We start from the raw sequence: 12,372 nt of genomic DNA on the forward strand, positions 1-12,372 counted from the left end.
ATATTTTCTATTACAAATAAACAAATTCTGTTTCTGGGGGAAGAAATTGCTGGTTCACACGCCTAAGTGCACCCCTAGTATTTATTTTTACCGGCCTCATTACAATCCAAAATGCAACACAGTAAGACAAATGACTACAGCAGACAGACATGTATGGCTTATGTAAAAATATAATAGTGGTAAACTGAACTTTATATTGTATTGTAATGCATTATGCACTTTTTAATACCAGGAAATGCAATAACCAAAAAGCAGTAACATATTTGAAAACGTGTGCCAATATGAAATGAAATCCTTTAATCCTAGCTGCACTAATGTAACAAAGTGAGACAATTTAACAGCATCTGAGTTTAGTGAGTTGCTGTAGAGCTGTACAAAAAGAAAACACTGCAGACAACCCATGCATTCAAACATCAGTTTAAGGGAGAGCAACTCATTTGTTTTGTACCTAATACGCACTTATCTCTCTCTCTGAGCAGTTGACGTATTATGATTTATAGTCACACCCTGACTTGAATCTAAGTCGAAGTTAGTTATCTGTAATTTCCACACTCAGTGTTATGGATGATTCAAACATGAGTTTATCTTACATGGTTTCTGGTGCTTCATCTATTTTCATCTGCTTGACATTTGCCACAAAGAATAGACGCTTCCATAATTTATCTTATAGGCCAGACATAACACATTAAAGGTCTCACGTTAATTGTGAGGACGGGGGCAAATATTGACCAATCAGCTCAAACTTTACCTCCCACATGAGCACAGGGCAGGACTTCATTGGACATGCTTGCTTAACAAGCCCTTTCCGTCAACTGTATTACTACATTATTTAATGAAATAAAATCCTATCCTAGTAGGGTATTGTGGATCCCTCATGTAAGGATTGAATGTGCGGTCTCATATGCTAACTCATCCTTTTGATGTAATTAATGGTAAGTTCATCACAGTTCTGTGCGGACAGGGCATGTGGTGGTTCAGTGCACCCTATTCATGCCAGTGGGAGTCAGGTACAGGCTGTTTGGCAGGGGTTTGGGTTATTTTTGTGGCTCAAGGGAAGGGGCTGGGGAGTTTAGATAAGGGTATGTTTGGAGTGGGTTAGCAGGTTTGCTACCCGGGGCAATGTTGTTTTGTAACTGGAAGTCATTGGATAGTTTTTGCAATGTGCCCCAGGGCCCGTCTGCATCAAAACTTTATAGCTTGCGTGTTGAATAGCTTATGTTTAAAGACATTGAAAAAGACTAGTCAAAACATTTGTCATTTAATTTGAGTTTCTTTTAGTATTTCTGAATTCAACACTATTGAGTGTTTAATAGTTATGGATGAACAGCTTGAATACATTTTATCATGCACCTCAAACGGAACTCACACTGTATGTGTTATCGCACACACAGCATGTTACAATACTCTCTAGTATGAACATTTTAATTTTGGTATCGGTTACATTTTTTTCTCCTTTTTGCAACAAAGGATCTGAAAAGTCCCAACACTTGTAAATAATTATAAAGCCACTGCAGACTTTAAGACACTGCTTAAAGAAATCTGGTATCTATTGAAATGGTCACTCCTAAGCAAGCCATTAATGACATCAAAAGGCTGAACGAACACATTGGCAAGGTTCCAGGAAGACTGGCTAAGTATCAGAATGCCAAGAACTTAATGAAATGACAAGGTCAATGCCGACATCTTTTTCAGAGTATAAATATAACAACCTATGGAGTAAGGCAATGTGGCCTAAAGCTTAACCCATATAAAAAAAAAATACTGAAGTTTTATACAGTAGTGGCCAAAACACTGAATACACTTGGGGGTTCATAACCCTATTGATGAGACCTGCTTCTCCAGGTCTGAATTGGGGTGGAACCTCTGATACATCGGTATCCAGGGTAACACATGAGTATCATTTGTCCCAAAGGAAGTCCTACAGTAGAATGCCGGTTCAGCAGATTTCAGTTTAGTTCTGGTGTCAGTTTCTTCAAAACACATTTGCAAAAAATCTTCTACAAGTCCATCTTGCGGTTCAGTCCAAGGGCTCTGCCTCTTTGTCGCTTTATAAATATTAGATGGATTTCAAGACTGCATCATCAGCCAGCAGTCAAAATGTCACACACTTTATCCATTCCCGTTTTTCTAAAAGCCTTTTTCTTCCAACGAGAGCTTTTCTTCCAGGAGATAAACCAACAATAGCCCCTCTGAACAACATCCCATTGTGATCTCTCTCCCTCGCTCAGCCACTGTACATACTTCACTCATCTCCAAGGTCAAAAGGTCACCTTCATTTGATCAGATGTCAGCTCTGAGATTAAAATCAGGGTCTTTGTGAGATGTCATATTTCATTAGACATTTGACTCATTTCTGGGGTCAAAGGGTGAGTCTGATTTGATTGGATGACAGAAATGATATAATTTGTGTTTAACCCCGGGAGCTATGAGTTCTGAGTGGTGTACTAATGTATTTTGTAAAGACACAGCTGTCCTTCGTGACTAATTTGAAATGGCACCACTGCAGTGCCACACAAACCGTCTATTGTACACCATACTGAGTTACATGGGGCTTTATCAAATAATAAATACAACCTTCCCAGCCAAATGACACTTGGATTCAACTTAAAAAAAAGGATGTGCACTGCAGTACAACAGTGCTAAGTGGTCATTATTGCTGCACACTGGAGTGGAACGAAATACAGTCAAAATATTTGAAAGATTTTTTAATGTTTTTAATTAATTTGAAGTCTGACCTGAACTTTGACATATAATGCAAACCAAAAAGTATTACATTTTCTAAGTTATTACTGAATTATTACACTTTTGAGGTAAAGCAAAAAGGTAGTCATGCAAAAACTGCTCTGGACTGCATTATTTAGAATGATATTACCCTCTCTACTGTGTCAGGATCTGATAACCTTCTCTACAATGCAACAGTAATTTACACAAACTTAAACTTCATCTATCACTGATGCAGCAGAAAGAAAAGAACACACCAACAACAACTTTCCCCCAACATGTTCAAACTGAGGTACACTTAATTAAACCTTGTTTTTACTTATTTAGTTATTATTTCCCTGTGAAGTGCAGTAAAGTCTATTTGTATGCTACTTTGGCAGTTGTCTTTGTCAGTCTGGCAGCATAGGGGTAATCACGAGTAGCTTTACAACTGTATCAGTGTGTAATTAAAAGGATGATTTATTAGGCACATTTTAAGATGCCAGTGACCATTGATTTAGGTGATACCCATATTGCTCTCCATTCAAGTACAGCAGAGGGATGCATTTCCATATCTTCACATGTTGTAGTGGTACCTATTCTCAAGCCAGTCATTTCACTAATAAACTAGCCTTTTCTGCTTCAAGTTTACACTTCCTTTGTGATCTCAGATCAGTTTACATATTAAGCAAGTGCTGACACTTAAATAAATCACATCAGTTGTCACTCATGCCAGCTCCCCTTCCACATTTGTCCCGCTTCACTTTAACGCATACCTTGCCCTCATTCAGTCACTATGACGTGACAGTGCAAGATGCTTTTGAACTCCCTAGATCAGAAACAGGGACATTATAAGCTTATAACCATAGGAATGGACAGAGAGAGATAGGATCCTTTATAAATACACTAATACTCCGAAGCAAGACATTCATTACATCAAAAGGCTGAACAAACACATTGGCAAGGTCCCAGGAAGACTAGCTATGTATCAGAATGTCAAGAACTTAATAAAAAGATAAGGTCAATGCTGACATCCTTTTCAGAGTATAAATATAACAGCCTATTGAGTAAGGCAATGTAGTCTAAAGCTTAACTCATAAAAAATATATATATATATACTACAGTTGTAGTGGCCAAAACACTATAGAGTACTATTGTAATATATATTATTCCATACAGAAATGATAATGTTGGGCTCCACAGCACCCGTCACACAGCTTGCCTTAATAAAATAAAGAGGAGCTGATTATCGATTCAGTGATACCAAGAAATTCAGTCGTTCTCAGCATCATTTGTTACTTCCAAACTTTTAGGCGTAGCATGTATGGAAACATGTATCTGTGTACCCAAACCATACAAGAGTTCAAATGTACACACATGGAGACAGTCAAACAGATAGATTGAAGCAGTCATCCCTATTAACATGCCAAACTCAGTCAACCTTTTTTTACAAGTTTAGTCTGGGATCTCCCTTTGAGTTTTTCTGTCAAGGCCATTTGCTGTTGAAAAGGTTTAGCTGCATTGCTCTGGCATGTCGAGAGACCACAAGCAAACCGCAAGCTTTCTATACTGTCCCTGGGTGTACAAGAGAGGGGGAGGATTGAAGATATGCACACGGTACACATTTGTTTTAATAACTTAAGGGTAGCAGTACATATAGTTTCACCTCTTCAATGGACAAAGCTAATGTTTAAGCAGAAATGGCGCATTATAAGTGTGATGAAATGCTAAGTAATTAAACAGCAATCACACAGTAATTGCCTCGTCTCTTTAAAATGCATCAGTGCATAAATAATGATAGGTGTATATACAATGGGACTGATAAGTAAAATACAGTGTTGCCTGCTTTTCTTGTAACACAGATCTTAACTGCCTGACTGTTATTTTTTCACTTCCTTTAAAAGTCTAGGACTGAATGCGAGCAAAATTGTCTGGGATTCATTTATTTGCCTTATTATTAAAGCAAAGAGATGTCAGGGATGCACATGTTATAAATGAAGTGGCTTTTATCCCGGGGTTATATCGTTATTTATTGGATTGTTTCTTTCTCTATCTGTATTTGAATGAGGAAACGATTGGAAAAGAAATTAAGGGGCAGACCCCCCTGAAGGAAAATGGCTCTGTTAATTTAAGTGGAAATGTTAAAGAGAAATCTTAGTTTTGCAATTTTTCAAATGCCTACTTCCTCTAATGATCCATTACTTACTTAAAATATCAATACTCACTTTATTCTTTTTAGCGCCCTAAAAGCTGATATTCCAGGGCTCTGAGATAGATGCTACGTGGCCTTGCATGGAAGGAATGCTGCCTGTACTGACAATACGACAAGCTCCGGTGCAATTAATGGAACCACCGTTACTGAGTTCTGACTACTCTTTCAATGTAACACACACATTAGGCAATACTGCATATAAAAGTGTCATTTTCCTGTTTGGGGGTAATTAGAGTTTCAAATGTTGTCTAAATGTTGTAAAAAAAATATGCAGGCCAAAAACAGGTATTTCTATTATTTTCCACCTATTTCTGTTGCAGGTCAGTTTCAGTCATGATAGGCAAGACAGCGGATCTGATACACTCTGATACAGCAGATTTTTCGTATAATTACAGATTACTGCTGTCTCAAAAGAAATGACGTTGTGGACTTGTATCCCCACAGAATAATTTAAACACCTTGTATACTAACCTGACCGCCCATGGTGACTCTGAACCCCATTAAAAGTGTTATGGCAGCTGCAGTTCTGGTTTACAGCATGCAATACAGCAGCCCTTCAAAAAGTACTGAGACACAATTGTGAATGTGGGTATCAAGAATGATTTTGTATTATTATTCTACAACACTGTTCACGAATCTGTTTTAAAAGACTGTTTGGAAGTTATATCACTCACCTGGTTGGGAGAAAGAAACTCCTGGTTATTTTCATTCAAGTACATGTTGTCACCATCAAACTGAAAATAGAAAAAAAAACAAAAATGACACTCAGTGGATTGGGTAAAAAAAAAGAAAAAAACTAGACTAAAAGCATGAATCCAATTACTTTTGTCTCATCCTTTCAACCTCAAATGCTCTTATAGATGTCAGTAATTACAGTTCATTAGAATGAGATCTAATTAGGTTGGTCAGGTCAGATAATGAACAGTAGTTTTCCCAACAGGGCCGCGCTGGGGGCAACGGTATCATGTCTTTCACATGAGCAGCCGCTAAGGCTAGTTAAGCTGGAGCACTAATCATGCCAGGGTCTGCTTTACAGCACTTGAAGGTGAAACAAGGCAAGAGGACTGAGCAGTTCTAACACTTTCACACACTGACAAACAGAACAGCAGCGGCTAAACTTGCAGCCTGGGGTGAGAAAACATGACGGGGAATCAGTTTTGGTGTATGTGTGAAAGAGTGTAGCATATAGGTGTTGAGGACAGCTGTGACATGCTGGGCTCATTTCAAGTCAGGTTTCCCAATCCCAAAAGCCCCTGTATGTTTTAGTCTGTACAACACCATTCAAAGAAAACAACAATGTAAAGTCTAAATATATGAACTAAACTAAAGCTACCACAGAAAAGCAGGCAACACTGTATATTATGGTAGGATAATTATGCTCAAGCTGCAATACTGGACTTGAAATGTTTAATTCTCCTTGGTAACCCGGGGAACAGGTGCAGTTTTATTCCATTTACTATTGCAGTGCTTCATTGCGATAGGCGGTTTTGTAATGTGGACAAACAGCGGGATGAGATCAACAGAATTCATTTCAAAGAAGCTAGGTTGTGAGCTAGGTGCCCCATCAGGATAATTCATGCCATTCATGCACGGTGGTCTTGGGTTGGAAGCAATGCAGCCCCAAATACTATAAACCTTACGAAACCACCACACAATTTAGCACAATTGCCAGTCTTGCCTCTGCTTGAGAAAGCACAGAAAAACTGCTGAGGTCCCTCAAGAATACTAAGATCACAAGCACCTAAATAGAAAACCTTGGTACCATTTGGACAATAGGCAAGGGATTGAAATTGACACAGCCAGTAGCCTCTAGTGGTGAGCATGGGTTATTACAAGTCAGGGTTCATTTTAATGAAACATTTTAATTAATATATTCACTTCAGAAGTTTACTTTGTGCTTTCATTTTTATAGGCGTGTTGGTTCCTGGGACTTTACTGCACAATATCCTTACTGGGATGCTCTCTGATTGGTTCACTCTAGGAGAATAAAAGCTAATACACAATGAATAAGCAGTGAAAATACTGTATGTACATGCAAATGAAAAGCCAAGCATGCAAGTTACATATGCAAAATGTAGGCTATAAATACATCTGATTTGTATCTATCTAAATGAAGATTTGTATTCCTTTTTAATTTTTACAATCTATATACTACTAGAGGAAACCCCTAAAGACATACCAGTTAAGTCACTGTTCTAGAACATTGCTGGGACTCTTACAGAACATATCTGTAACACAGTGAGAAAGGTATTTATGTGAGTGCAACGAGAGCCGTAGTTATATGTATGGTACACCTGTACAGTATTTTGTTTGACTATATTTTTGAAAATAACTTTAGAATTGTTTTATTTTCCGCATTTTTCTTTATATTAATATAATAAAGGTCAAGGATGAGAAATGTGGTAGAATTGTGTGTTTTTGAGTGTGTGAGTTAAGTGTACTGGACCCCCGGTTTATTTCCATTTGTTTCAAATTGTCAGAAATTCGGGCATAAACCCTCACGGTCGGATGTGCCAGTGGACAAGGGCTATCAGAGTGTCTAGGGATGAACAGCATACACTGTGCCAAATGAAACAGCCTCATTTGCATAGGGAATTTAGATAAACAGCCTTATTCACACATTGCATGCATCTGTTAAGCATTTCAATTAAGGCAAACCAGCAGCTCCAATCTTTTAAACAGATGAAAAGGGGTGTAATTGGCTACATCACAGTAATGCTTGATTGTAATTCATTTTTATTTTCACATGAACAAAAAAAAAGTTATAAAAATGTGATGTAGACAGGCTATAAAAAATATACATTCTAACACTTTTGTTTTTACAAAATGGTCGTGATTCACATAAAAAAAACGACTTTGAAATAACCCAACCCAACACGTTGTGATACTTCTGAATACATAGTCATTCCGTCACTGTTTAACTGTATTAAACTGCCTTTTTTAATTCTCTGTGTTAGTCGAGGTCTCAGTAGTATATTTTATAAAGTTCAGAGTTGGGCTCATGTTTGTTAAATGCTATTTTGTTCTCAGCAACCTCTGTTTTGCACAATCTGAATGTCAAAGAAAACATTGAGTTAAGTCCCCTAGATAAATATTTAACATTAACACATCGCTCAAACCTTTTTACGGCCATTACATCAACACAGTTACACTAATTGGATCATGTAGGTCTGCCAGTTGCTTCTGCGAAAGAGACATATTCATATAATCATTGATGCCACCTTGAGACTTCTTGTCCGTCAGTGTACTCAGCCAATCAGAAGCCTCTCGCTTCCAGGCATGCAGGGTGGTCATGTCCACAGGGGTGGTTCACACTAAATGATGTAACCTAAATGAAAACCAGATACTACAGCATTGCAAGTCGTGTCCCCCATGTAATCTATCACTAACAACTTCAAGAGTGACGTCTTAATTAAAATTCTACACAATTCCCTATCGTAGTAAAATAAATGCCAACGGGAATTCGTGAAATGTACAGTGTAAACAGCTAACAGTCTTTTCATGTATTGAGAAGTCTCTGTTAAGTCTGTGTTGCTTTTACTTCCAGGAGCTGCTCTTCAGTTGCCTGCCATAGATATATGTTACCTAAGCTTGATCAGCCAAGGTTCTTTATAGAAGTAAGTCAGTTCAATCTGACATAATCTATATCTGATGAGGTCTTTCTGATTTCCCAACACACAGACAGGAAAGAGAAACGAGACACCAAAGAATTAAAGACCTACTGTACAGTACCTTTCGGAAGAGTGGAACGTGAAAGATCTAACAATAATCATGTGTGTAAAATCCCTGCTCGGCTGTTCAAAAGATTTAAGGGATTTGGGTTCGTGAGCTAGAAACGGAACACATGAGCATTAACCATTTAGAGCCCGGGGTTCTTCATTTCTCAACGGGAATTGTTTTTTGTTCTATATTTATAAAGCATGTTTATTGTTTTACACATCTACAGTGCAGGCCTGTTCAAAAATGTAGACTTGGCTAACCAAAATCCAATCTGTTAAACACAGGAAAGTCTTGTTCTTCAATTTCTTCAGTCACAGATACGCACTGGACATGCAGTATTTGCATTTAGCCACGTCTTGCTAAAACACTGTTTTTAACTGAAAGTCAAGCACCCGATAAATGTGCTTGAGAAAACAGCTTTAGGTATTTACTACAGAAAGCAAGCACATAGTAAACCGAAATAACTTAGATGTACTATACTGTATGTTATCAAGTCGATGTAAATTAAAAGCATGAATAAAAACTGCAGAGGGGCAGTTGACATGTTTAATAGGAATCATATCTAAAGTAGGTATGACAGCTATGAAAATAAAAAGAAAGAAAGAAAAACATTGCAGTGATAACAAAGAGCCATTTGTTCGCAACTGATGCATATTCTTACACCATAGAGCACACTTGGTTTTTACAAAAATAAAAGCAGAGAGCTAAAGATATAAATAGCTCTGTTTGCATAAAGCTGAAGCCACGACAAGTGTGGTTTCACTGCGGCATGCTCACATTGAGATTCCAGTTTCAGATACACAAGCAGCTCACTCCCAGCACTGTGCCACCATACACTACTGAAGCCTACCCTCTAAGCTTTCCTTTGAGACACAAACAATGCATCGAGTCCCAGCTCAGGAAAAATAGGAATTGCTGTGGTGATGGAACATCATTGGACATTCTGGGGAGATAACCAGGGGCTAGCAAACAAACAAACAAACAAACAAATAAATACAATTTACATACTTTGCGTGAACTAAGGGCATTTTTTGTGAAAAAAAAATGTTAATGCGAAACGTAATGTACAACTCTGTTCACAAAGAACGATTTATTTATAGAACTATGTCTATAAATGTTTTTAAAGGTTAGCGAATAAACTCCAAAACGTTTTTTTTTTAAACTTGCAAAACTGTGTTTTTTTAATAAAAATTCAAATTAAAGTGAAGAATATTGCACATTGCTGGTAAAATCTGATCAAAATATATGAGACGCCTTCTTTTGATGTTCTTACAAAATCATAAATAATATTCACAAGTGTATTTTTTATCAGTTGCGGGTGAATAAAAAGATTTCGGTAACGTGTTGGTTTCAGATCAAACTATCCTCAGTAAGAATGTTTCACACCAAGTCACGTTGTGACATTAGAATACATCAAATATGACATTTATTTGATCACCACCCGACACAGTATAACCTGCCTCTCACAAAATGGCATCTTGACAAGGCGACCACTATACCCTGGCTCCTAATTCCATGAAATTGATTAAAATCTACTTAACTTAACTTTGTGTTTTTCAATAACGGTCAGTGTTAAGCAGAAAACAATCCTATGTATATCTACGGCACACAGACAAACACAGTCCACAGGGTCATGTTTAATGAAGTAGCTTTTGTTGTGTTTTTTATTTTTACTTTTCAGATTCAAAGTCACTGGTAGTTATATTCCAATTTTATATGTCGGCAGACACCTGTTGCTACTTTTGAGGTAAGAAAGTGTGAAGAAGCTGTTCAACGGAAGAGGAAAATGAGAGAACACACTAACTCGAAAAACAAAGACATTAAATACAGTACAACTTTTAAAATGAAAGACTTTAGCCAGGGTAAACCTATTTAAACTTCCTATCGACCCACGTCGGTTACTGTTTTTAATGAGAAGTACTTACTCAGAGTTGCTGTAAAAAAATAAAAATAAAAAAAAAATAATGATTTTGAGCTGAACATTATTGACTGAGAAGAGTGTAGGTAACAGTTTACAGCCTCCAAACATAGTAGGAGGTCCTTGGTTTCGAACACAGGTGCTTTAGAGAAGCAAGAAACATGCCTGACAACCCCAATCACATACATCCCCCTATCCCCACCTCCTATCCAGGCATGTGCACTATTAGCATTCCCATTATTCTGTATTCACAGCAACAGTATCTTTCATCCACGCTCCTTTTAAGCATCCCTGGCATTCAAGCAGATTTTTTCTATTCCAAATCTAATTGCACATTCCTCACAGACAAGGGCTCATTAGGCCTTAATTACACACATGTTGTTTTCTACAAACACCTCCATTTGGATTGCTCTGCATTGTAATTGTTCAGAGGGGACTGCAGTTTGAGATTACACACATTGTCGCGATGGGAGAAGCTGGTAAGAACTAGGTCATGCCTTGTGATAAACAAGCCGCATTTTTACAATAATATACCCACAGAGTGGAAGTAATACAGTACTAAGTGAATCTGGGACTCATGCAGTATTTAAAATGCGCTAATAGAGAGTAGAGCCATTTCCTCACCAGCTTTGCATTTGTTGGTATAAAAAGTAAAAATGAAAACCACAGATAAAATGACTGGGCACGATTTACATGGATAGATCTCCCCAACACACAGTGACTTAAGGGCTGCGCTAGATCTTTTTCCTCACTTTAGGGTGCTGTAAACAAGACGGTTCCAATGTTCTTCTGAGATAGTGGTATCAACGTTTAGCCTTGTTGCAGGATGGCCCAAAAGCAGTATGGGGCTTGCAGTATACTACAACATACACAAATACACAACTCGCAGTATGAGGGTTCAGGTGGTTTCTGTACTATTATTTCTACTTCATATTAGCTATCTTTTTGGGAGCCAAAATATTGTTTGCAATAATTGCCTTTGATTGAATTGAACACAGAATCCCAATACTCTTTTTTTAGATATTGTGCTTTTTTTTATGCTATTCATTTTTTATTTATTCGGTGTGCTGCACTCTCAACCTATCACATAGCGTAACAAATGTCTTTAAACTGGAGAGCTAGGCCCAATATTCTTTTTGTCTGGCTCAGATTTTGCCTGTATATTAATTAATTATTTCCTTATGACTTTAAAAGCTACTAACTCTGTTTTATAAAAAACAATCTTATGTAGCAGAAGTAATAGTCACTCCTCAGTGGTTCTGTGCAAAATGGTACTCATGAAATATTGATGTCACACGACATAAGGCAGTTTCTTTTCCTTGGTTTCTTGATTTTTAGCTATTCATTCCGGGCTTCAATTTTGACCGGAAGCACATCGCTAAGCTGTTAAAATTGAGGTTTTAAAGGTGCATTTTGCAGTTTGTTCACTGGAAATAACATGCTAACACCCCCATAGACGACAATCGACCAGTTGTTGAGCGGTTCCTATATCAGTCTGGAGATCATCAAAAAAACTACAATAGTTTTCTTATTGTATTCTGATGTTTTCAGTCTGGTCAGTATAAAACAAGTCTTCTCCCTCTGGGCCAGCCCTCTACTATTACAGTATCTCCATCTGCATCATGAAACCAGTCTATATAACATTCCAATATCACACTGGGACAACCTGCTGCCAGGTCCATCTACACTCTGCAAACCTACATTACACAAAGCTTGTCGATTTATATATCATATTCGTAAATTATCTGACAGTCTTCCATTCTGTCAACATTTATTTTGAGGCTCAACACAATTGCATTTGGCAATCATTAAGTAAGTTCCT

At 37.6% G+C, this 12,372-nt stretch overlaps 1 protein-coding gene across 3 annotated transcripts in view; it reads right to left on the reverse strand.

Moving 5' to 3' along the window:
• Nucleotides 1-12,372, reverse strand: part of LOC117423377 (TOX high mobility group box family member 2-like) — a 96,447-nt gene that overhangs the window by 36,891 nt on the left and 47,184 nt on the right. For all 3 annotated transcript variants that reach the window (XM_058991069.1, XM_058991070.1, XM_058991068.1), the window contains one exon: nt 5,587-5,646. In XM_058991069.1, coding sequence (XP_058847052.1) covers nt 5,587-5,646 — 60 coding nt within the window. The remainder of the gene's footprint in view (nt 1-5,586; nt 5,647-12,372) is intronic.

This window comes from Acipenser ruthenus, chromosome 18 (genome assembly GCF_902713425.1).
Source record: "Acipenser ruthenus chromosome 18, fAciRut3.2 maternal haplotype, whole genome shotgun sequence".
Taxonomy (NCBI): domain Eukaryota; kingdom Metazoa; phylum Chordata; class Actinopteri; order Acipenseriformes; family Acipenseridae; genus Acipenser; species Acipenser ruthenus.